This window comes from Haemaphysalis longicornis, unplaced genomic scaffold (assembly GCF_048455015.1).
Source record: "Haemaphysalis longicornis isolate Haplotype H1 unplaced genomic scaffold, Haemaphysalis longicornis Haplotype H1 scaffold_8, whole genome shotgun sequence".
NCBI lineage: Eukaryota > Metazoa > Arthropoda > Arachnida > Ixodida > Ixodidae > Haemaphysalis > Haemaphysalis longicornis.
Window position 1 is genome coordinate 117,139,415 of NW_027526445.1, and position 26,539 is coordinate 117,165,953.

General features: G+C 48.1%; 2 protein-coding genes across 2 annotated transcripts in view; one reads left to right on the forward strand and one right to left on the reverse strand.

The window, feature by feature from the left end:
- LOC144149266 (inositol-trisphosphate 3-kinase A-like) overlaps window positions 1-26,539 on the reverse strand; it is a 488,782-nt gene that overhangs the window by 284,406 nt on the left and 177,837 nt on the right. The gene's annotated exons all lie outside the window — the stretch shown is intronic.
- LOC144148952 (uncharacterized) lies at window positions 490-16,983 on the forward strand. The gene is made up of 6 exons (XM_077680476.1): window positions 490-856; window positions 1,821-1,836; window positions 5,699-5,837; window positions 12,095-12,332; window positions 13,272-13,421; window positions 16,659-16,983. The coding sequence occupies exons 1-6, from the start codon at window positions 752-754 to the stop codon at window positions 16,896-16,898; spliced, it is 888 nt and encodes a 295-aa protein (XP_077536602.1). The 5' UTR covers window positions 490-751; the 3' UTR covers window positions 16,899-16,983.

Consider the following 26,539-nt stretch of genomic DNA (forward strand, 5'->3'; position numbering starts at 1 on the left):
ACTCTGACCACGCTGCCAGGACTGCGCCAAAGCCCCAAGCTACCTGCTGTACTGAAGCAACCGATCGCACCGAGTGGCGGCCTAACCACCCCACTTCCGCTACTAAACACCTTTTCTCCCTTCCGTTCTGTCTCTGCCTGTCTGTCTACTCTCTTGTCTAAGCTAAGCCCTTGCAAAAGAAGCGACGGCGGTTCAGTACACCGAGCAGATGACACAGACAATGCAAGAAACAAAATGACGTGGCACAATGCAACGAAAGTGACATAAGTGATAGAAGATGTGGGCCAAAGTACACGCATTCTGCGACCTCCAGAAGAATATTTTCGTTATTGACCCTCTTTTTTGACATCATCGACAGCAAGGAATGACGAGGAAATGTTGGAGAGCGCGAAGAAACAATGACTTTTATTTCGCACCCCGGCGGACGGCAGAGAAAACAAAACGTGTCAACAGGCAAACAAAAGAGCGAGAATGCTGCACAGTGCGATACCGGGAAAGATGTGCGCGGAATTTACAGAAATTTGCTTTGTAAGAACAAAAAGACGAATCGTAATGCTCATAAAGAACTATCTGAGTGGCTAAGACAACGTTTAACTGGTCGCTTAAGAGCCAGATTTGTCTACGCAACTATACGTAGATTTACTTGTTGTAGAAGTACAAGACTACAATGCCGAGCGCCTGAGCGAAAAGACAAAAAACAGGACAGCGAACAAGTGTCCAACTTGTGGTAGATGACCGGGAGCAGCTGAATATGGGTTCCGATGAGGCCCGCAGTGGTAATAAATGCATACTGTCAACGTGGTGTGCACCAAGGTTAGGGCTCCTGTTTTTTATTGGACTGACGACGACTTTACCGGTAAGTGCATTCTCTTCATTTCCTGGCGTTTTGAGTATGATTCGGCGGCCTGCAACAGGCGTCGGTGCGGTAGAGTTTACTGTGAAACTAATGATGACTAATTACACAAAATTTCGCAAGAGAACGAACAAAAGAAGCAAGCATTCCAAGCGAATGTACCAGTTTCGCTGTAGCAGATTATGTGCTTACCTCCTTAATAGATAGCCTCAAAGGTGGACAAGCTTGCCTCTGTGTTGCTTAAAGATATTGGCGAGTTGGACCCTCCTTACCACGCTGGTAGAGCAACAATGCGCTGAGCATGGGTGCACTTCTGGTATAGAGGATTGTTTTTGTTGGGTGCTTTCAGCAACTATGCACTCTCCACAAGCTTAAACAGTCTAAAAAAGAGACTTCGAAAATCTAACAAAACAGGTGCTTCGCATATAACGTCTATTAATGTTTTTGATAAGAAATTGTCTTCTACATTAAATGCAAAAGTGCACCGTTCGACCGATCACGCCTCTACGCCAAACTCCAACCCTGCTAAAAGCCGGCGGTGCACAAAGCGAACTGATTATGATGCCGATGGTGATATGGCGATGAAATACGCCCTTGCGTAAGGACATAATTACTGCTTGGAACAAAGAAACCATCATATTCTACGATTACAACTAATGCATGTTAAGTGGACCCCTTCGGTGCCATCCGATACTTTTATAGATGGAATGAAACTCCCTCCCCCCATACACGCAGATAGAATAAGTCCTGCTTTACACAAGCGTACAACGCAAAAAGGCAACACGTGATGGCAGCTAGCGCACCCGACGTCACATTTCCAGCAAGATATTAATCTCTTCCTGGCTTTCATTACATGAAAAATTTCCTAAAGGCATGGCTACAAACTCGTTAAACGCGTTCCCCTATAGTGATGAACACGTTGCAAAGGACGGACGGAAGTTACATTGTCTGTCTTGCTCTCTTGCAGGCGGATGCAATAGCACGTAAGTGAATTCTGATGCATGCAAAATGCATTCAGCGTAACACCCGATAGGCAGGTAAAAGAAGCCTGAAGGCCATTATATATCTACGGAAAACACTGAAGAAGCAGAACTGTTACCTCGAAGCCACTTCCGAGTTTTTGTCAGCGTTTGACGTCTTATACCACTGTCACACGGGAACTTTCAACCCGGATTGAAGCGAAGCGCGATTGACTGTTTGAGCGCGCTCGACGCACCGCCGCTGCTACACGGCACGTTTCGAACCCAATCGAGACGTTGCACCGGTTGCACTCACGTACGCCAGGTGGCGCCAAAAATTGACTTCGCGACCGGCGTCTGGTAACTTTGCGCTGTCGTAGGTATACGTAACTATATGAATGTTACCGCACGCTTATTTGGGCCAAGTTATTTGATACGATTTGGGCGTTAGTTGAAGTTGTCAACTTCTGCGCATTACTAAGCGGGGACGAGAGTATCTCCGCTTTCGCCCGATCACGCTTGGAAACCTCGATCGCGCTTGGGAAACCAGGGTTGAGTTCGAGCGGGCTCGGGCTCGATCGCGATTGAAACTGTCGTGTAGAAGCGCCCGATCCGGATTGAGCTCGATCCGGATCGACTGAATCACGATTGAAAGCGCCCGTGTGACAGGGGTATTATACGTTGTTAGCCCCTCATAGCACTTCGCTACGCTAGTTGATTTGCTTTGCCTGGCCTTAGATGAACGAAAGGACTTGACAGAATTTTGCGACAGATATAATTCGGTGAACTCATGAGTAACTAAGAAGCTTTTATACTTGACCATACTATCGAACTCGCTTGAATAACGCGAAATAAATAATATCAGATCAGCCAAATTTACAAAAGTCGAGGAAAAAATTCCTCGGGGCAATTAATACCCCTGTCACACGGGCACTTTCAATTGCGATTGAGTCGATCCGAGCTCAATCCGGATCGGGCGCATGCTACACGGCAGTTTCAATCGCGATCGAGCTCGATCCCGCTCGAACTCAATCCTGGTTTCTCAAGCGCGATCGAGGCTTCCAAGCGCGATCGAACGAAAGTGGCGATACTCTCGTCCCCGCTCAGAAATGACACAGAAGGGGACAACTTCGACTAATACCACAAATTGTGTCAAAAATACGCCCACCTCCCCTCGCGGGAACCCTGATGTGATGCGACGCTGAAGGGGGTTCCGTTGGGTGTTCCCGTTGGGTCGATTAGTCGAATTGCGTGAAACGCGTAGTGAACGTGGACTGCGTTTGAATAATCACATCGTTGGGTTCCACGCGAGGGGATGCGGGCGTAATTTTGAGACTAATGAGAGACGTTGTTGTTGTTGTCTGTTAGACGGAAGCTTTATTAAAGAACCGTCGCATCAAGCAATCGTCGGTACTGCGAGAGAGCAAGCGCAAGCGCAAGCGCGCGCGACCGTCGACTGAGAGACCGGCCGGAACGCGGCAAGCACCCGAAGGAGAGGAGACCGCGGAGAGAGAGGGTACTGCACATGCGCACAGCACGCAGCGCCGCCCACCGGCGGAGTGAGAGTGCGCTGCGCCACGCGCCCGCGGATGTTGGGCGAGAGTGTTCGCTATCGGAGAGAGGAGAGGGGGTGAGCGGAGGAGAGACGCAGCTGTAAGGTCCGGACGACAACGACGACGGACGCAGGACAGGGCCGCCGGCATGAGATGCTCCTCTCAGCGTCGCATCTAATAACGACCCAAATAAGCGTGCAGTAACATTTCCATAGTTACGTATCCCTACGACCACGCGAAGTTACCAGACGCCGGCCGCAAGACTCAAGTACATTGTTACCGCCATCTGGCGTACACGAGTGCAAGCGGTGCAACTTCTCGATCGCGATTGAAACGTGCCGTGTTACAGCGGCAGTGCGTCGAGCGCGCTCGAAAACTCGATCGCGATTCACTTCAATCGCGATTGAAAGAGCCCGTGTGACAGGGGTATTAGTCTGCTTAGGTGCTTTGAAGGGGAAAGCCTCGAGATACTTGGGTATTAACGATTTCCTTGCTGCTACATCGTATTTGCTTCGCTTTATTTATATTCGTTTCTTAGTGTTAACGCGCGAATAACTTAGACCGATTTCTTTTTGGCCGCACCGAGTTTGCGTCTGTTCGTCCGCTTTTACTTCCTATTACTACGGGAATTGCGTCAGCAAGCGGACTAGCGCGCACACACCGCAGCCTCACTAGAATCAAGGCTGGTGTGAACCTTTTCTGCTCATGTGCCGTCACGTAAAGGTCTGAAGCGGCACGCACTATTCTTTATCTTTTACGTTTCCAATTCGCAGCTTTGGGAATTTTGTGAAGCAAGTATGTTCTCACTTTAAAACTTCCCATTTTGAGCCAGTCTTTCAGGTTGACATGCGCTACGACGAAAGCAACAACAATGACAAGAACTTTTGCTCTGCCGGGCGATCCCAACGTGCTGGGATAGCACAGCCGGAAAAGCATGGTGCTACTCCCCTCGAGGCCCGGGTTGAAAACTCACCGGATGACGGAGGCGTTTTTATTTACTTAATCTTTACAGCAGCGGCCATTTTATTGACTGGACAACAACAACGGCGCTTTTACGCAGAATAGGGCACTTAAGGCTTTCATAGTGTCAGCATCAGGAGCAGATGTGGCAGGACACTTCCTTTCATGTAGTCCTGACAGCACGAATTACTAACCACAATATTAAGTCAACTCGAGTACAACTTACAAAGTTTATGACGAGACGCTGACACAGACGTACCCAAGCCGGAAAACAATATTTATTTATTTATTTATTTATTTATTTATTTATTTATTTATTTATTTATTTATGATACCTTCAGGGCCAAAGGCATTACAGAGGGGAGTGGGGGTAGAATACAAGTAAACAAACAAGGAAAAAATAAATTACAATATAAGCTAATTATACAATATTAGTTAAATCACCGAGGGAAAAAAACTCAAACATAACAAGAAAACAGACGTTACAGAGCTCCTATTTATACAATTAGAGCTAGAAAATTTCGGAACTGTTCTTTATCATTAATAGATACAGCACTAGAAGGAAGGCGATTCCATTCCCTACTAGTCTTGGGCAATAAAGAGTGAAAGAAATGCTGGGTGTTGTAAATGCCAATTCCAACTTTGTGGCGGTGGTCGATACGATCAGAGTGATAATGGGGTGTAGCGATAAACAGGTCATCCAGAACATGGTGATGATACAATTTGTGAAAAAGAGTTAGTCGGGAGAGAGAGAGAGAGAGAGAGAGAGAGAGAGAGAGAGAGAGAGAGAGAGAGAGAGAGAGAGAGAGAGAGAGAGAGAGTAAATATTTTATTTGTCGAACAGAGGCTGATGAAGGGGCCTCGCCCCATGGAAGGCATCCCTAGTCCGGGATGCCTTGACTTTGGCTGGCTGTCCTTGCTCGGGTCACCAGGCTGAGCAGGGTATCAGCGCCTGGGCTGGCCAGGGAAGCCCTCCACTGTTCCTAGGTGGGGTCGGGAATTGTGGATAAGCCAGTAGTACGTTGGCACTCCCGTAGTATATGGTAGAGGGTGCCAGGCTGGGGACAGTGAGCACAGAGGGAAGGGCGTTGGGTGGGGAAGATGTGGTGAAAGCGGGCGGGACGTGGGTAGGTATTCGTCTAGAGCCGCCGCCAAGTTTTAGCTTCCCCTCTGGAGGGGCGAGATTGGGTAGCGAGATTGGGTATTGAATAGCGGTATTGGGTAGCGAGATCGCTCAGACCAAGAACTACAGGTGAGAGAGGCCTTAGGTGAGAGTAGTTACGAAAGGACAACTAACACGCCTCAGTTATTGTTCTTAATTAACCCAACGTGTCAAGTGAAATAAAAGACCCGCAATTTCCCGTGTTCCACAGGAAGACAGCAGTTGCTCAGGTTTGACCACGACGTCGGACTGTTCGCGCAAGAGAAGGCCCGAGAAAAACAAGGTATCATGGATTGGTGCGACCTCTGGTTCAACCACACCGAAAACCGGAAACGGGGGCTGAACAGAGCGTAAGGCGGCATTTTTACTTGGCTTATTGCCGAATTTCCGGCCACGGGCCAACTTTGACTGGGAATGTGCATGAGTGGCGCCACAATTTGTCAAGAATTCACTTCACGCCTAAGTTATTTTGTACACTGGCACAGCGGACGTTCTTAGTGAAAGAGAACAACACCAAACGTGTTCCGAGGGATCAGCGTGACTTTCCGTAATGCGGCGAGTAAGTCTTCACTTTCAATGACCGACCACTATTTTGTCTGACGGAGACTGAACTACCCTGATATCAGTGGCGAAGCCTACCGGCAAAACATGCCATACCTAGGTTGGTATAGCACATCTGACCGATCGACTGATCCGTTCGTCCGTCCGTCCGTCCGTCCTTCCACCCACCCACCCACCCACTTATAAACCCGTTCACCCACCCACCCACCCACCCACCCACCCACCCATCAACTCACTCACTCACTCACTCACTCACTCACTCACTCACTCACTCACTCACTCACTCACTCACTCACTCACTCACTCACTCACTCACTCACTCACTCATAGAGTTTCATACAAATAACTAGAGGGGAAACTGGCGCTAGTGTCAACGCGAACATGGCAGCGGCGCTTACGCTTGAATGGGAATGATGGGTAGTTATGGAACCGGATTGCGTAGGATCAAAACGGGCTTATGGCTGAGAAAATTGTGCTTTTTGACAAAAAATCTCTTATTGCCCGGTTTTCCGTTTACAAATAACATGGCAAACAAGAAAGTTAGTGACGAAAAACCGGTTTTGTACGAAATATAATGGCGCGTTTAAATAAAAAGCAGACGCGGAGTCGAGGAGGTTTGTGGAGCAGGTTTGCCATTTTCCGCCAGCTACAGCAGGACGCGGACTTCTTTAAAAACTACTTGTAAAAGTTTCAGCGTTGGTGGTTTGTAATAGTAAGAAAAGTTTTGTGCTCATAAGAAAAAAGAAACCGATTACCTTTGGAGAAGTTATTCTTGCCTGAATTAGTGACATTCATCAAGCTGCGCTCTGTTGCGACCGGGCGGGGGCACCCGATCCGAGCTCCGTGGCCTCCGACATACGAGTGGTAGCGTGTATGATGCGAGCGGCCAGCCGCTGTTGCAGCCGTGAAGAAGTCCAGAAGCCGTAGGCTAACGTAACTGTTTACTTCATAACGAGAGGTGAGCCGAAGCCAAAGAACAATGCCCCGACGGGCGAGGTTACAATACAGGACTCGAGCAGAGCGACAACATCGATTCTCTGCTCTAACAGGAATGGTTTACAACGCTTAGGCAGCTCTATTTATACCCAAAAGCGGTAACGGTCAAACGCAACAGGCTGGAACACGCACAACACTCTTTCCAGAGTTCGTAAGCCGTTCATAGCCTCGGGCACGTTGAGTCCGAGAGAGGGGAGAGAGGAGGACTCCGTTGCGATCACCGGGGCTCTGTGTCCTTGAAGAGCGTGGAGACGAGCCACGCAGGCAGCCGCCGAAGTTCAGCCGCCGAATGCGCAGAGAGCGAAGCGTCTGACGAGGCTTTGTCGCAACTTGTTGCCGACATGATTGCGCCTGTTTTCGAAGGCGCACGAGTGGCTTCGCCGCACAGCCGAGGAGTGATGCGGGGAAGTACTGCGGCGCTGGCCCATTCGTAACAGCTCCTGTCAGCCGCCGGTGCTGCTGTTCTAGGCCGTAGGAGCCGGCGTTCGCACGAAAGGTGTGGCTGTTCCAAGCGATTCGCAACCGTCGTCAGCTTTGACCGTCGTCAGAGCAACCGTCGTCATTGCTCTGCCGAATGAGCAGCGCCGCAACTCTAATTCGCAGACAACTTCGACGCACAGAGCGCCGTCATTTGTGTTTTCGTGCTCGCTGTGCGGTAATGAATTGATAACCCACCCAATTCGCAACTCTGGTTATAAAACATTTCACTCAGGGCGGCGTCAGTGCACGCGAGGCATGCAGTTCAAGGAAAAACGTGTTTTTGATCGCTCCTCTCAACACCCCGCGTAGGCAAATGCGTTCATCTAAATCCAAAACGAAAACGAAACTGCCTGCAATCCATAGCAAGTTCCACAAGCCATCGAGCGCCAATCCGAATCCAGAACTACCCATCACGCCCATTGAGGCGTACGATCGCAGCGCCAGTTTCCCCTCTAGTTATATTGTAAGAAACTCTATGCACTCACTCCCTCACAGACTCACTCACTCACTTACTCATTCCCTCATTCACTCACAGACTCACTCACTCCCTCCCTTCCTCCTTCCCTTACTCGCCCACTAACTCACAGACTCACTCACTCACTCACTCACTCACTCACTCACTCACTCACTCACTCACTCACTCACTCACTCACTCACTCACTCACTCACTCACTCACAACACTCACTCAGAATCAGTGCCATATCTTCGTAGTGATTGTTTCTCGTGCTTCGTGCCACCTTTCAATAGCTGCTAAAAAATTCGGCGCAAAAAATGGCCACGTTTATCGTGCAATTACGCTGAAATTCGGAAGATGGCAAACAATTAAAAAGTACAGCGGATTAGCATATATTGGTCGATTTCTTTTCTCCTCATTTCGCTCTGACAACAGCACTATTGTAAGTGGCGTACTATCACGAGCAATATGTAGTCACGGAGCAGCTAAATAAGTATTAGCCACTTCTAGCCTTACCGCATTAGCTGCATGTCACCTAAAATAGCAATCGCTTCCGAAGCACAAGCTGGTATGAAAACTTACTTTAACTGACATGAAAACAGTAAACCAAAATGCGTTGCCAGCACGCATGCGGAAGATTGGCTGCAGAAATACAAGATGAGGAATAGGTTCAATTTAAACATCCAGCATTTCGAGATACGTGGAGATCGTACGCTTTCAGCAATTCATAGTATATAACACGATTTTCCTGCCACATCTTCTTCGAGCGCATACACTTCCGGAAGCAGCACGAAAACGATTTCCGGTAACAAAAGCCATGAGATGGATCACTGTAGAAGGTGCTCTGCCTTGGAAACCCAAAATCTCGATTACAATACCTACCCGGTGAACGAATTTCAGATAACAGCCAAAAACAATCGCCCGGGTGGTCAGCATGTTTAATTCCATTCAAAGTACTTTACTGTCCGTAATAAGCATTTGCGCAGTGTTCTATGCATATTCAGTAACTGCAGTGGGCCTCCTTCAAATACTAATGGTAAGAAATGCGTGATTATGCAAGCACTGATTACAATTTTTTAGAGAAAATAAGATAGAAACATAGGAGCGAATACAGGGCAGTGAATATTGGATTACCGGACGGTAATATACTGAGACTAAAAAGCAAACCAAAATGAGAAATGAGTTAGACTGAGCAAAGATATCTGCTTGAGTTGTACTTGAATGAATAGAAAGTTGACGAATACGGTAAGGAGTGCCAATGATTATCAGCATAAAAATGCGAAGCTTGTTCTCTGCACTTAATTTTAGTTTTGGGGAGCAGGAAATACTGCGCACGACAAAAGGTCTGAAACCTTGAAAAAGAAGCCGGCTATTAGTGATAATCACAATAGGAAGCCACCCACTGATATATTTGAATGCGACCAATCACGAACTGATAAAGTGCTGTATGCGCAAACTAGCGGCAAGGGACCACAATTAGAATGACTAGGAATGATCATTCGTACGCCTTGATTCTGGACATCGAGTGCGGGGGATAGGTGCGTTGGGCATGCATTGCCCCACGATAACAAATGCATAACACAGTGAAATTAGACACTGCGGTTTACGATATCAAGAAACTTAAGTTAGTACCCGTATTACTTAAGGTGCCGTTTTTGTTATTAAAAAATGTGACTTAAATTTGTACTTTGGTACTTTTAGGTATACATCCCCACTGTCTTCCAGCTGTTTTTTAAACATTGCGGTTTACGATATCAAGAAACTTAAGTAACACTTGTATTCTTAAGGTGCCATTTTTGTGATAAAAAAGATGACTAAAATTTGTACTTTTGTAATTTTAGGTTACATCCCTACTGTTTTCCAAGCTGTTCTTGCTTAACAGCTGAAAAGTCGCGACACACATTTTGGACGTTTCACGCCTCCCGCTCACATCTGTCATAAGTTTTATCAAAACCTGCATTTCGGTGTGGGAAGCATTGTAGTCCGTGGCAACGAACTGGATGTCTACCCTTACGCTAGCAGTGAACCGTTCGAGGCGAGAGGCTAGACCCACTAAGGCTTCAGCCAGTTCTTTTACACACCCAAGTGGCTTTCCCGCCAACGGACAGCTGAGCGCTGCGAGTGGATTTGCATTACCGGCCATGACGAGTTATAGTGTAGATTAATCCAACCGAAGACCACTTGGCGAGAAAACGCAGAGCGATCTAGGAGGCCCTAGGCAAATATGCGTGCAATCAAATTACAATTGTGCGAACGTACCTGGAATTGCAAAAAATACCGAACGTCGATGCATCAATTTGCATCTAATTTTTTAAACAAAATATTACAGTTGGTCGAGTAAAAAATGGCCTTGTAAATAAGCAGCGCGGCAAATTACCAGCTTTCATGGCTTTAGCAATTCAAAGTTCACTCCAGCAGGGCACCCAGTGCCGACATGAAACGGATTAGACGATGTTATATAAAATTTTCCTAAATAGGTTGTGAGCGGCAATGCACATTATGTTTCGATAACTTTGTCAAAGGAAAAAAAAAATAGGTTGTTGACGTCGGCGCCTCTCTTTAAAGTAGGTGCTAACTTGACGTTCTGAAGTACACCATGCCAAGTCTATTTATTTATTTATTTATTTATTTATTTATTTATTTATACTGCGATCTTTTACAAGATCATAGCAGGAGTGGTAAAAAACATGAACATCAGTGGTAAGTGGTGAACAACAATCAAAAGCAAACAAAGTACCGACGTATATAAAAGTGACAGCTGCAGTGATTCTTAAAAGCAGACAATCAACAAGAACAAAGTACGAACATATAGAACAATCATTACTGCAGTGAATCTTCAAAGGCAGAAATTTACTTAGCGCAACAACGTCGTTATGTAGGTTATTCCATTCAACTATCGTCCAAGGAAAAAAGGAATATTTGAAACGATTGGTTCGCTGCATCAGTGGTGCTACAGTCAGATAGTTTCTCTGTCTTGTCACGTAACCAGATCAAAAGTGAAAGATATGTGATGTGTCAACCACACAGTGACTTTTTTATCAACTAGAAGAGAAATTTTAAGCGCAATACTCGATTTCGGTCCGGATTGTTGGCAATTTGCTTTTCAAAAGAAGGTTTGTAATCGAAGTACAACCGCACAAGTTATAAATGAGCGAAACAATCTTTTTTTCCTTTCAAGTTTTTGAATATCAGTTTGAGTAACCGGGTACCACATGACCACAGCATACTGCAGTATAGGACGGATAATGGCATTGTAAGCGAAGAAAGGAACAATTGGTGTAGTCGATCTTAAAGAACGTCTTAGGAAGAAAACTTTGCCGAGGAATTTAGCTACTACAAAATCTACGTGTTTTGACCACGATAGATTTTTTTTTTAATCCAGAGACCGAAGTACTTGTATTGCGTTACTTCTGACAGCATTGTATTGTTGGTAGAGTACTGGAACAAAAGAGGGCCTTTTTTTTAAGAATAATTCCCACAAGTACTTTTTTATCAAAATTAATAGGCATGTGCCATTTATCACACCAAGAAACTACTTTTAGAAAATCCTGATTTAGTCTAATTTGATCATCAACTTAGGTGATCTTTTCATATAAGACGCAGTAGTCGGCATGCAACTTAATGTGAACAGAAAGGTCAGTGACAACATCATTTGTATACAACACAAAAAAAGAGGCCCAAGGACCGCAAAACGATGTGGAAAACGGTTTAGAAACGAGATTCGTTATCAGCTTCATATGAGAAGGCTTGAAGGTTTCTAGCACTCCATCAGGGGCATTTGGGTTTTGAATATTACACACGAACTCCTTGTAAAGAGACTGCACAAAGAAAGTGAAGCTGCAAAAAAAAAAGAAACTATATGTGGTAAACGCTGGTGTATCGTATAAAGCGATGCACACGGCTCTAGTTGATTTAGTGCGAAAGAATTTACAAATACATTGGCGATGTCAGATGAGTTGTCAAGTGACAGTTGCAACTGTTCTCGACATAGCCTAGAATATTTTGCATGCATGCATGCCCCTTATATTCCAACTTTTACTAAATACGAGGCTACTAAAGTGAAAATATTTTTGCTGGCCAGCAGGCTTGTTTTAATAAAACCGTCGAACATGCAGGTTTCAAGCTCAGGTCGAAATTGGCGACATGGAGTTCGGCACTCCTCAAATAAAACCGGAGTCCATAAAAGTCGAGCACTTGTACGAGGCCACCTTCGAAGGCGGCACGAGATCGTCGTCACTGATGGAAATCACCCAAACCAAGAAGATCACCAAAAGCAACACCCTGGAGACCTTCTGGGGATTTGAGAGCAACTCTACGAGCACCATCGAGGCTGGGATTCCACTGATCTTGAAGGTGACGAAACCAGTGATTTATACAACCCCCCCCCCCCCAAACACCCCCAACACCCCACAGAAGGACTTCGACACCCCCCCCCCCCCAAAAAAAAAAAAAGATTCTACAACCACAAGCACCCTGCCTAGGGATTTATACAGCACCCCTCCCCCCCCCCCCCCTTCCCCCAAACATCCCACCGACACGGCCCCAAAATCGAAATTCTGCATAAACCCCTGGACGAAACGCCAGTACCAATCAATTGTACACATCGCAAACGCTAATTAAATGCTACAGTGAGTCCAATGTGCACTACCCGCTGACATTGCAAACTTTTCAGAGCGGATTATTAGTGCTCACACGAACGTCGCCGATGTTACAAAACGCCAAAGTTAGTCCTGGTGAAGTTCAGTGGCGTCTATGAGGGCACAGGGAAAGTGTTGCGACTCCGTTTGTGCAGAAATAAGACTTTCTCTGTGCTAAGAGCGAAAGTGCAGCCGACATGCACTCCGGGAATAGGAAAAAATGCAGGAAATGGTATACAAATGAGACAACCTCCAAAAACGGATACAAGCATGCAATCCCGCGGATAGGGCCTCTAATATTGCTTTATTGAATGAGCTATAGCCGAGCGGCCGCCTTTCCCCGCGCTTTCTGGAGTATATGTATGTATGTAAGTGTATTCTAACCTTAGGTGTGGCAGCCTTAGGAGTGGTCACATAAAGCACCACATTGTGGAGGAACTTACAGCCGACCCGGTCCTGCCTCTCCTGTGTGAATACACCCTTAACCTGTTATCATACTTTCTAATACAGCAAATTACGTCCAAACAGAAATCAACTCTGAATTTCCCGTCGCTTTGATTTCTGCGCCATGTCAATTTGTTACACCTTTCATCAGACACTTCCGTGAAAATGTCCCGCACGCTCGATTTAATCAGTAAAAATCTTACACGCGCAGATCACATTCGGATACGGTCTCGAAGTGATCATCCACAAGGTCAAAACTGAAGTGAGCCGCACCACGGAGGAGGTTTCCCTCGCCATGAACGTCACCATACCACCAAGAAAGATAGTCAAGGTTACGTGGTTGGCCACTAAAGTGACAACGGTAAGTAGTTTTTTTTTTCTTACCTTGCTGAAGTTTGCTATCGAGCGTAAAAAAACCTACATATACAGATACACTACGGATTTCCGAAGAAATCGGGGCAGGGGGCCACGACGAGCAGCCTGTATCCACGCGACGAAATCTGGCGGATGGCCTGGGCGCGGGAGAAGGCGAGCTGCACGAGGCGTACACACTTCGCGGGGCGGAACAGCTCCACATCAAGAGCTCACCTGCATAGGCTGATCAACAGGTGCAGGGCAGAAGCAGCACGTCGACCTAAATGGGGCGTGATACTGAGGTGCACGTCCTCGTAACACCGGGCGTGAGGGCCCCCACCAGGAGTTGTCAGAGCAGGAACTCATCTAGGCGGGACAACCTGCCAGGAAGGCTTGTACCACACGGGGTATGAGTTGCACGTGCGGTGCGCCGGAGACATTCTTGTGCACTGGCTGGCGAATAGCCGCTGAGGAAAGGGCCCGATGAGCGGGACACTGCACCCGCATGGTGTGCGGACTACCATCTGCAGCCTGCATGTGTGTGGGTGTCTGTTGCATTGCCGCTATGACACGCGAACACAGCAGGGGTTAGTGTCCACTATGTCCTGAATTTCTAGTACAAGTTCGTTGGCGGCAAGAGTCCTACGAAGCCCTCGGGCAGCAGCCGATAAATCAGTGTAGAGATGGTACACTGTGTTGAAGCTGCGGTGAGAAGTACACTAATATTTAGCAGTCTGCATCCTGCACTGCGAGGAGCCCTGCCTGGGCGAATGGCTACTTCAACGTCGTAATGTAGGTGGGCGTGATTGGTTCTGGAGCCATGTACGGGAAAAGTAGAGCGCTGTGAAGCAGAGTACCTGATGCGCCGGCGCCGTCAAACAGCTCAGAGGAAGTGATGTCCATAGAACGCGCAATGGGAAACGAATGTCAGAGGTACTGATCTTGCAGACAGTAACCTACAGTACTCTTCAGCCGCCTCGTTCCGTGAAATGTCGTCGCGCAACAATAGCGCTCGGAATGGGTATAGCTGCTGAACATTGTTGCGCATACCCTTAACGGCGTGCCGAATTAGCGATAGAGGCTTGCAAACGTCCAGTTGTCAACAGAAGTCCCGTCATCTCGGCCTGCTGAACTTTTCTAAGCGGCGCCACACCTGTCTGTGTTCTGCGAGACTCGCATACGTCTTCTCATTTCTCAGTGCGTCACGCCTTTCGTTCTGCATGCCTGCGAAGAGCTCGTAATCTTTCGCAGTCTTGGTCTGTCTTCGCGATGAGACCTTTGATCGTGGATCGAGAGAACTCCAGAAGGCAACTGGCCATGGTTGAAATGAGGTCGTCGTCTGGAGTTCCCGCCGTACTTCTCAGATTTACACAGGCTTTGTAGGCTTCCTAGTCCGTGCGTGTGATCCTTTTTCCACCTCGACGCATAGCCGCATTGGGAGAGGATATGATAACGGGATAGAGACGGCTCCATTTCGTTTTTAGATCTGTTCTTCAAGCAAATTTTCGCACAAAATGGCTGGACACAAACGAAACACCAATGCAGCTGCTGACTACTGTGTTTTTCCGGAACGTAACAGTGCCGTCATTAAGTGGCTCTGTGCAATATTTCCTGTTTAGTTCGGCGGGTCTTGCTCCGCGAGAATTTATTTGTGCGCTACCCCAAATTTTGCTGCGTGCGTTCACATCGCCGCGGATTAGGTGTGTCGGAGGAGTTCCGGTGATGATACTTTCGAGCCTGGAAGCATCAAAGGCAGTCCCTGGCTCTAGGTAAGCAGAAATTGTGTACGTACGCCTGCAATTTCCCGCGAAGTATGTTTGTGCTTTCGAGATCCATCACGATGGGCCTTGACAGCAAAAGCCTACTTCGCGGTAACGCTGGTGGCCCCGCGATACACAAGCGGTTTAGATCAACGGCGTCAGCAACAGACTGGAAAAGCTCCTCAGCGCTGAGCGCCTTGCAAGGTTCAACCTACCAAGGGAAACGCATCCTCCGCAATCTTGGCTATTCTGCGGGCAACCATCACCCGCGGGTGATAGTCGCCTTTTTTTTCGAACACAGCACGCATCACAATCGCCCCTGTTAAGGAACAAGGACGGCTGCATGCAGGCACGCTTAAAGGTGCCATGGGTAGACCTGCGCACGCCGATCTTCATTAATGCCTTGCCATGATGACGTCCCGCAGTGCAACGTGTCACAATCATGTCGTTACCTCGCTAGCATCCCCGCACTGCAAGTGTCATGCCCCACGGAACGTTTACGACACTCCTTGGCGCCCACCCCGTCTAATCTGAGGCCATATATGCGGTTTCTGCCAAAGCCTGCTGTAGAGGGATAGGCAATCCTACAATGCTTCTCCACGAAGGGACATGCTCTCATTACGATTACACAAGAACGTACCGATCATGCGTTCATTCATGTCCCCCCCCCCTACTTGAGAATGGCTCGTCCACATTTCCGCCACACTTCGTGACAAAAAGCGTGGTGTCAATAATTTCCTAAAGAATTATGAACATTGGCTCAATTCTAATCCCTCCGATTTGTGCACTGGCTATAATAATCTTCCTCCCCCTTCCAATCCCTGCCAACCTTCACCGGTTTCCAGTAACTCTCTCTCTCTCTCTCTCTCTCTCTCTCTCTCTCTCTCTCTCTCTCTCTCTCTCTCTCTCTCTCTCTCTCTCTCTCTCTCTCTCTCTCTCTCTCTCTCTCTCTCTCTCTCTCTCTCTCTCTCGTTCTCCATTAACGAACGTCATGATGATTGCGATTTATTCGATTTCGGCCACGCTGCAGCTCATTATAGACACCATCTGCAAAATCTTCCTGCCTGGCCTCGTAAAAGCCCAAACTTTTTGCAGTTGCACTAACCCTTCCAGTTGAAGGACACTAATTCTTCTTCTAAGTATAATTATTGGTGCAGTAACATAGTGCGAATCTTAAGTTCGCATTGCCTAATAGTCTTCATCATAGTAATTATCGCAGGCTCCCGCTCAGTCGGCATAGAAGCAATCATAGATGCAGATAAACTAGGACCAGCGGAAAAAGGGTATTAACGCCAGGTGGTGATATTCTGTTATCTCATAAGGTTGCTCAGATGCGGTACGTTGCATTTTGTAGTCATTTTATCAAGTTTTAAGCAAACGATCACGCACTCAGCTAACACTGTTTTTGTACACCGCCGATTAGTGAGCTAAAAATTTGGAGTGGTAGCCCTATTATACTGGCATACTTCCCACTTGTTGTGCAGGATGTACCCTGGACCGTCAAAGTCAAGATCAGTGGCCACTTCGTCGTCGAGTTCAAGGACAGTAACGTAGGCCGGCACCAGCAAGTCTTCTCCGTTGGAGATTTGCCTGACTATTTCCCCGAGTTGAAGAAAATCGATAAAGACACAGTTGAATACATTTCAAAGGGGGTACTCAGCATCGAGCAAGCCGATAAGCTCACAGTCAAGGTTCGGGAAGAGCCAGTCAGCCAAGGAAAATAGGCGTGTGGCTAACGCGAAGTAGTGCGCGAGAAGTGTTCGAGTTTCGTAGCTACCATTAAAACCCCACGAGTTATAACAATTCCTGTTGTAACGTCTTCGCTTTTTACGTGTAAGCGCTAGAGGCTCAAAGTCGCCGGATATGTTTTCGTGATGGGCGTCCCGGTGATGCCTCCGAGGGGTCCCGTTATTCACTGTCAGCCTGTTTCCGGCATTTGCTGTTTACAGTTAAACATGAATATAATATATAAATAAGTTGGTAAAAGTTCGCAATTTTTCTTTACATTCAGATTTTCGTTACATCCAGGTTTAGAGTATGCTCGCGTGAATAGAGCGGAAAGGGAACCAGAATGCAAGACATCAGTGCAAGTGAACTCGCCTGAAAGTATTCCTTTCACAGTAACAAACTGCCTGATTTGCGCCCGCACGATCTTAGGCACTACACCACGCTTAAAAGAAGCAAGGCAACTTACTAATGTAACCATTCACTAACTTAGTCATCACTTTTGCATTTTGACACTTTTTAGGGAAGACGCACCTGTTGATGACCGCGTACTTTGTTGATTATTGCCATCTGTTAACTCACTTGTTGTGTTTCCTTTTTTTGTGTGCTCGAATTCTAACTGCGCCGGACCAGCCCCAGGGATACTTTTTCTGCCCATCGCAGTTAATTTTGTCCCTCACTGCCGCTACAGAACTTCATAATTGTTGCGGATCAGGAATACTGACAGCCCACTACAAGGCAGTAACCGCTATTAGAGGTTTAGGTAAGATATGAAAAGAGCTTTCGACCACAGCCCTTCTCACCAGTCCTAACCTCTCTTGAAGACATTTTGTTTTGCCCTTTCGCAGATAGCTGAGTACAAGCGCAAACATAGCTTTACACACCTTAACAAAAAAACAGTGGCTGATTCGTCTGTCATAGGAATCGGTAAAAATATGAAAGTGAAATTGGCAGCGAAATCTGCAGCTGCGCATGATTTGCGGGTCGGCGGCTGTCTTGTTGGTGTGCTTTGGCGAGCGACGTCCTGCTGGCGGATCGCTTCGGCAAAAATGTACTGACGTCATTTCCCTGACGGATATGACGTCAGTGAAATCTTGGGGTATCCCGGCATAAAACTCTTTCGCGTTAAAATATAAAACCCGAAAACAAAAAACCCTAAATATAACGTAATCTTTAGCTCTAAAGGTGGCTTCTCCGCAAGAAGACCCTTTGTGGAGGGGTGCACCCTTTACAGGGCGCTTGCTTCGTTGTACTGACCTCATTTCCGTAATGGATGTGACGTCAGTAAAATATTCGTGTATCCCGGAATAAAACACTTTCGTGTTAAAATAGGAGAAGCCATCAAAAGCGCCAAAGATTTTTGAATGCAGAGCATTTCAGTAACTCACGATGTCACCCGCGTTGACGTCCGTAGTCCGCACCGCACCCCTCCACACTATATAAAAAAATACTAACCGGCGCCCGGTTTCGATCCCTCGACCCTGCGGGCGGAACGCAAGGTGCACGGTGCTCTACCCACTGCGCCGCAAAGCCGACACAGAATGGGATGCTACGAACGCGCCTTATATCGTTGACTCATTTAAATTACTGCTGACAAGCGCTCTCTCGTCAGCAGTTGCCACAAGTGCAACAACATTAACGTAACGCAAACTACTTAACGTCGTGCACCCCCGGAAGTGCTCTGCATTTGATCGTGCCCCTCGCGAGGGGGATGTTTCACTGCGTCTTCTCTCGGTCGCGGGACCCGTGGCGCCATCTGGAGGAGGCGCGGCACAACTCGTAGCACTTTGAAAAAGCGCCTCGAAAGCGCGGCAAATATGAAATAGGGATGACGCGCTTTGCCGGACTCGTGGCCGCGCACGACGCCTACACGAGATTGAGCCCCACGGAGCGAGACGAGTCCTTCTTTGAGTGGACGAAATTGTAGCTTAAAATTAGTTTTACACGCAGGATACATTTTATGAGCACAAAATTCTTGTGAGCATGCGCCACAAGCATCATAATTGCATTATATTCAGCGCTTAAAAACATTTTCTAGTAGAAACCAAAAATTTCATAGTAGAATACATGATCCTACAACAATTGAGGACCTGGGTCCTTCAAACGGTAGACTAGCTAGGCGCTTCATCGCATAGCTACTGCACTGGTATTACTTTCACGTCTCACTGTATATCCTGTGGTATACGCTGTGTTGGCCAGACTTGACTGAGTCCCTTCATGCAAAGGAAGTTATTTAGTTTTTGCTTCATAGGGTCGTTTATTCCTCCTCGTCCTCTATTCAACCTGTGAGCTTTGGGACAGTGCCTTGGCCAGCTCCACCGTCGAGGATCAGCGTCAGCTGGTGGAGAGGGCTGTTGATGTGGCCTGAGCTCAAGGTGTCCTGTACTGAGGAAGCCAGCCCCGAAGACTGGAATTGGATTTTTTTCTAAATAAAAAGCTTATTCTATCTCTTTCAAGACCACATCACTTCGCGTACTACAACAGTTCTCTGCGCTTTAATGCAGCGATGCTTCGAGACTGTTCTCTCTCTCTCTGTGGCTGCTCTTCCTAAAATGCCGCCGGTCCTTCGGGTGTTGTGGCGGAGTGCACTGGTGATAAGGGCCATGATGGAAGTGGTAGTGTAGCCACAAGTGCTCCGCCACAACATTCGCGAAAAGTATATAACGTATCTAACACCATAGGTAACTATGGAAGCACCGGGCGGTTCTTGGGCTGGTCCTCTGAACTGCGCGCATTAGGGGCAAAAGTCCCGCTTCGCTGGCCTTGGGAAGTCCTCTGGCTGGCGTTCGGGCAAAAGTCCCACTACGCCGCTCTTGGGCAAGTCCTCTGAGCGGTGTCTTGGGCGCAAGTCCCGTTGTTCCGTCCTTGGGCAGGTCCTCTGGATGGAGCTTCAGGCAGAAGTCCCGCAGTGCCGCGCATGGGCAGATCCTCTGCGTGGCACTCCGGGCAAAAGTCCCGCTTGGCCACTCTTGGGCAGGTCCTCTGAGTGGCTTCTCGGGCAGAAGTCCCCTAATGCGGCGCTTCCTGGGAGGAGGGCTGGTCTTGTCGATTTGTGCAGGAGAGCGGGGCCTTTGCAGCTGTCTTCTAGTGACGGTCGCCACCGGAAGTGTTGCAGGCGCCGTCCCCTGGAATTGAGCTAGACGAGCTGGGGAAGAAGGCTGAGTGTGTAAATGGCACCTCGGTGCGTTGTTGTGCCTTGTGTCCATAGGCTGCCTGATAGCCTTTGGCGGGGTGTACAGCTCCTGTAGAGCATTTGCTTCTCCTGAATAGAGAGGGCGGGGGAGCTTGTACATCGGAGCTTGTGAGTGTGGCGGGCTGGGATGTGTCTCCGCACAGCTCCCTTTCCCTTAAGGACGGTCGGGGGCGTTTGCGCACCAGGCCATCCAGGCAGATGGTTGAGTGGCACAGCGGGAAACCGCTAGTGCCAACGGGTACCCCTGCAAGTTCGAATGGGAGGAGCTGTGGGGAGGCACACCGTTTGGTGGACTGAGAACCTGACAGAATCAAGAGTTTCGATGCATGAGCTTCTACCTGTGGGGAATCCCTCGTCCCTCTCCTGCAGGGGCCGTATTCCTGTCGATGGAGGGAGAACCTTTGGGCACTGAGGACAACCGGCAACGGGTTAAATCATGCGCCAGCCAACTTCCCTTCCTCATAGCTGGCTCATTCTGGTGGAATGTGACACCAGGGACGGCCGCCACTGGTGAGTGCAGCTAACTTGGCCTGCGTTGCCTGTTCAGTTCGCAAGATCAGCTCTTCTTCCGGCACTTTGCAGCGGCCACCTGCAGAGTGCCATTTTTTTTAGCTAACTGTGTAGGCACCGATTACGGTAGCACGAAAAACATAGTAGCCGCCTCGTTCAAGGTTACGTTCAGGCGCAGTACGCCCCTCTGTCCCCCAGCACCTCGTTCCAGTGAAACTCTCAAGTGGCGAAGCCAGTTTTAACAAAACATAAGCACGTTCCTTCTTTATGAAGTAAGCATGCTTTGGTTCGTATGCAAGGGAACGCAAAAACGAACCAGTCAGTGCTTCCATTGGGGCCAGTTTTCAAGGCCACACGGGCTCTTGCTTCATGCAGTCGCACTAGCATTTACCAGGAATTGTTACAAACTTGAATGGTTACGGCGTACGACCCGCTGGCTTGACGGACGCGCTGACGATTCACAACAGCACCTCACACATACCAAAAACTTGCTTCCTTAGGGCAGTTTAACACCTGTTTTTTTTCTTTCTTGCGCCTCAAGAAAAATCTCGACGACCTCGCAATGCAATATCAATGCAATACTGTTCCCCAAATTGTGTATAAAGACCAAGCCTGACTTCAGAGTGTGCCCGTGAGACGCAACGAATTCTTTGCCGCACCATGCAGTCAAGTCATCTGACCATTCGTTGTGTGCAAGGTGTGTGTGAGAGGTCATGAAACCAGATGAAGCCGATTTTGCTAATTGTAGGGCTTGTTCCTTCGAGTCGAAAAAAAGAACAGCAAGACAAGCAAAAGAAGCAGCTTAGAGAGCAATAAAAGACCAGGGCTGAGCTCGCAGCAGCTGGCGTGTGCGGCAGGTAATCAGGAAAGGGATAGGAGGGCGGCGACCCTGATAAAGCTAATGGGCTGAGGCTGCGAGTGCTCACCACTAACTGCGGTATGCATCACACGGCAAGAATGTTCTAGCGTAGATGTGCAAGTGTGCACTCGGTCGTTGGCTTAGAGGATTGTGCTGAGTGCCCCACGTTGCCAAAAGCTTCATATGTGTTGACTCGGCGATTGCGCGAGTCCATAGACTAGGTTGCACTTTCGACGCACAGATTCCGAGACATATGGTGTCCGAAGTTCACTCAAAGGATCCGGACAATATTGTCCAGGAAAAAAGCGTCTCGGGAAATTCGGTCCCGGACAATATGGTCCCAAGTGGAAACCCCGACGAAATGGTCCCAAGTCAGCTTAAAAAGCATGCAAGGCATTTTGGTGCAAGTTATTGCGGGTAATCAGTTCGCTCACACTATTTTGTTACTGATGGCATGTTTTCTTGTATTTATCATTCTTTTTATGACTACTGTTTTATGTTTCCATGCTAGCCGCCACGGCCGAGACATGGCCCGTTCGTCACATGGCGTTTTGCCATTGGCCTGTTGTGGTGAAAGGGTGAGATGTTGAAGGAATATCCAGTAAGGGAAGGATGCGGGAAGCGAGGCAGGTGAGGTTGGAGGAGAGGGAGCTGATATCACAGAGTAAACGTCCCGGGAAGAGGAGGGAGAATTAATCTCCCTGCTCCCCTGTCTGGGCCGCTTCATTAGTCTCTATTGCTCACATGAAGAAAATCATTGTTTACTTTAGCGTGGCAAAGGTCGGCGTTGTATAAGAAAGGGGTGTCATTTTTGTCTAAGGTTTTACTCTTGATTTGGACTTTTATTTAATAACCAACAACAGGGCTGGTGCTATGTTAACGGTTACTCCTACAGTCGGACAACGGTTACGTTAGACCTATTTTAAACCTATTCTTTGTATAATGCATAGGAAATGTAGTAAGGACTTTGCTTTGTGCTATTTCTCTATTACGATTGTGCTATTATGCTTAAATTTGAGAACAGACGTCTTATTATGTACGCTGTAAATCGGGTGGCTGAGGCCCCTGTCACGCCACGTCCGCCTTTAGTCTCAATTTCCCCTTGTTTTTGCCAAGAAATAAAAATCAAATACTCAAATACTTTACACTACGCACTACGGTTACTCCTACACTTCCATCGAAGCTAATGAATGGACGCTGCACTAAGCCTGCAGGCAAAAGGAAAGTCGCAAGACGAAAGTTACAATTTTGACTAATAAAGCTTTTCTTGAAGTGCAATCATAAGCCATTCCGCGTTCATTTACGAGAGGTGGTCACATTAATTAACAAGACTGCGGTAGCAGTCATTAATACAAACTATTTCCCACAGCAATTGTACGCGTACGCGCCACCGCAGTGCACCCGAATATGGCCAACGCCGGATCGCGGCTCATTGTCCTCACTAAAGACTACATTTTGTCTTCTGAAAAATAAAATAATAAACAGTAAATAGGAAAGCGAAATACGTTTTCGCGCCCGTATGACGAAGATTCCTATGAGAATGATCCTATGTGACGAAATGACGCTCCATAAGTCAACGGAACGGGCCAACGCAACGCAACGCAACGGAAACACAACCAGCATATCTCTACGGTAACGGTAAGGTTCGATTAGGTGGCCAATGGGCGGTTTAACAAGGTGGTGCACGAAAACCCACGGCATCAAAAACCCCGCCTGAGTAGCGTCGCGCAGGTAGCCCCACACTTTTTGCACAGGTTCTGATAGCCCCCCAACCCACCGTGGTGACTCAGCGGCTAAGGCGTTGTGGTGCTGTGGACGAGGACGCGGGTTTGATTCCCGGCCGCGGCGGCCGCTTTTCTGGTGGAGGAAAAAAAGCAAAAAAAAAAACGCCCGTGTGTACGAGATATCGGCGCACGTTAAAGATCCCCAGGTGGTCAAAACTAATCCGGAGCCCTCGATCCACTACGGCACGCCCTATCGCCTGCGTTGCGTCGGCGCGTATGAAAACCGCAATCAACCAAATCAACCAATTCGGTAACCCCCAACTGATAATCCCCTGACACATTTACCCCCTGTCGATTGCCCCGCACCTAAAGACCGCTTTTTAAGGGACGTACCGATACTCTAAACCCACAGCATTCCGCGTTTGCTTCCTTTTTTGCTTTGTAATTTTTCGGTGCGGCATATGAAAGGAGACGTAAAGACGGGAAAGGAAAGCTAAAGAAACTCAACCTTTGACCGACGTTGCTGTCTTGTCTAATGGTAATTTTTTTCGCCCTGTATGAATTCGTGTCTCGCAATTATCCATTCAATTAACAGAGCTGTCGTTCATCTTGGCATGACATACACAAACGGGCTCGCCGCTGCCTCCGCGACTCACTCCGACAAACAATTCGTGTAACAGCAATCCTCGCTTCATCATAGGTGAACCACAGCGGTGAAAAGGCTTGAGTGGCGCGAAACGCGGCCACCGGACCTGTGGAGGCCGCCATTTTTCTGTATCCCGTCATGCAACTGATTGATTGATTGATTGTGGGGTTTAACGCGCCGACGCAACGCAGGCGATGAGGCGCGCCGTAGTGGAGGGCTCCGGATTAATTTTGACCACCTGGGGATCTTTATCGTGCGCCGAAATCTCGTACACACGGGCGTTTTTGCTTTTCGCCTCCATCAGAAAAGCGGCCGCCGCGGCCGGGAATCGAACCCGCGACCTCGTGCTCAGCAGCGCAACGCCTTAGCCACTGAGCCACCGCGGCGGGTGTCATGCAACTGAGAAATCAAGGGGCGCAGGGAGAGATGGCGCGACAAGCATCTCTTATAGGTTCCAATGAGTTTTATAGGTTACAACGTAAACGTTACATGTCAAATTTTGTTGATGTAACCTATAAGTCATTAAAGTAACCTATAAACCGCTTTTAACTTCACGCTGGTAACCCTTAGAATGGACTGGGATAAATACAACATCAAAATGGTTCTATTGTAACCTTTATTCTATAAATTTGTTCCGTTTATAAGTTACAATATAGGTTACAAGGATTCGAGTGTAGCAATGTATGAAAGGACATCTTGCCCTTTTTGGTTCTGAGTAACCTACATGGCAACGTAGTTAATTTGGTGCTGAAGGTCACGCTCCCTCGACGAGGCTGTGGCCCGGCCGAGGTGGCAATTCGAGAGACCTCGGAGTGTCACTGGGCTTCGCCAGGGACGCGGGCATGACGACGTTCATCATCAGCACCAGCCTATCTACGCCCACTGCAGGACAATTGATTGATTGATTGATTGTAGGGTTTTAACGCGCCGACGCAACGCAGGCGATGAGGCGCGCCGTAGTGGAGGGCTCCGGATTAATTTTGACCACCTGGGGATCTTTAACGTGCGCCGAAATCTCGTACACACGGGCGTTTTTGCTTTTCGCCTCCATCAGAAAAGCGGCCGCCGCGGCCGGGAATCGAACCCGCGACCTCGTGCTCAGCAGCGCAACGCCTTAGCCACTGAGCCACCGCGGCGGGTCCACTGCAGGACAAAGGCATCTCCGATTATCCTCCAATTATCCCGGTCCTGCGCCAACTGCGACCAATTTATCCCCGCAAACTTCTTGATCTCATCTGCCCACCTAACTATCAGCCCCCCTCCCCCCCCCCCTCCCCCCCTGTCACGCTTGCCTTCTCCTTCTCTAGGGATCCACTCTGTTACCCTTAGTGACCAACGGTTGTCTTGCCTTCGCATTACATGCCCTGCCCACGCCCTTTTTTTCTTGATTTCTACTAATATGTCCTTAACACGCGTTTGTTCCCTGACCCACTCCACTCACTTATTGTCCCTTAATGACGACGTTCACTGCGAGGTTACCACTTCCGCAGCGGTGGGCTTCAAGCCCACCCTACTCAGACCACGCATCCAAATAAGAGCTTCTAATGGTGGAAGGTATTCTACCCCAGCGCTACAGCTTCCTTTCTTCCTCTTCCATACTAAGCTCGGTTGTATACCTCTTTCTGGAGATGGTCGTCGAACGTCATCTTACTATATCTAAAGCATTTCGCCACAAAAAAAAAGACGTTTCCTCGTATTGCCATGGGAGAATGGCTCGGGAAAACGGGCATCGGGGCTTTCGGCATGCGATGATTATGGCGCGGGGCTATTGCTCACGGGGCATTTGAGATACGGGTCAAACGTCGCGGGGCTTTTGCGGCGGGGCCTCTGCGCGCGGGCACATTGTGATGCACCCGTTTAAGGGCTGTTGCTGTGCTTGTATTACTAAAATAGGCTGTATCTGGAGGCTTCCTCCGCCCACATATCCAGTCATTCCCTTCTTACACCATAACAACACAAGCGAACCAAGCAGAACACCAACAACAATACATAATCACAAACCATCAGGTGTGACAGATCAATATTTCCGGTCAAGTCAGGTCACGAACAAATCATGAAGAACAAGATCAACAAGCCAAGATCAAAGAATCTAGTAAGGTCAAGAACAAGAACAAACAAGACAAGACGTCTACTAAGGATCCAAGTCGACAGTGAAGATCAATTTTAAAACGAAGTGTTCTTAACGATTAGTGTTTGTTATTTTTCTTTATAACTTGCAGAGTTTTCTGATTTTTCATTTCAAACAGCGAAATTTTTCTTGGAAAAAAAAAGCCCGCTGATAGTTTTGCCCGTTCCTGGGCGGTGGTCGCTGATCACATCACATCACATCATACCTTAAAGACCCCCATGTAGGGGGGCTGATGGTAGATTTATCTTCTCTTCCCCATTACCCAATCCATTTCCTGCCCCAACCACCTTTCTACCCCTACCTCAACCCATATTTCTACCCACTCCCTTCATTTTCTTTCCCTGCGTACATATGTGGTGCAGGCTGGGAACCTCTTTCTCTCTCATACTCACTCACTCACTCTGTACAGGTTCTTTCTCTAGGCGTCCTTGCAATTTAAACGTCACGTGGGAGCACCGCCTAAGTATGAACACGGACGCCGCTATCGCCTAGACACATTGTGGGAAGCTGGCACCAAGAAAAAAGGGTGGGGGGGTTAAATATGGGGGTGGTGGCAACGACTGCTATAGATCAGTGTGCA

Excerpts from the sequence above, each read along its gene's own strand:
- LOC144148952 (XM_077680476.1), top strand. The coding sequence starts at position 752 with ATGGGTTCCGATGAGGCCCGCAGTGGTAATAAATGCATACTGTCAACG. Across the intron at positions 5,838-12,094 it reads AAACGGGGGCTGAACAGAGC|GTTTCAAGCTCAGGTCGAAA; the intron begins GTAAGGCGGCAT and ends TCGAACATGCAG. Across the intron at positions 13,422-16,658 it reads TGGCCACTAAAGTGACAACG|GATGTACCCTGGACCGTCAA; the intron begins GTAAGTAGTTTT and ends CTTGTTGTGCAG.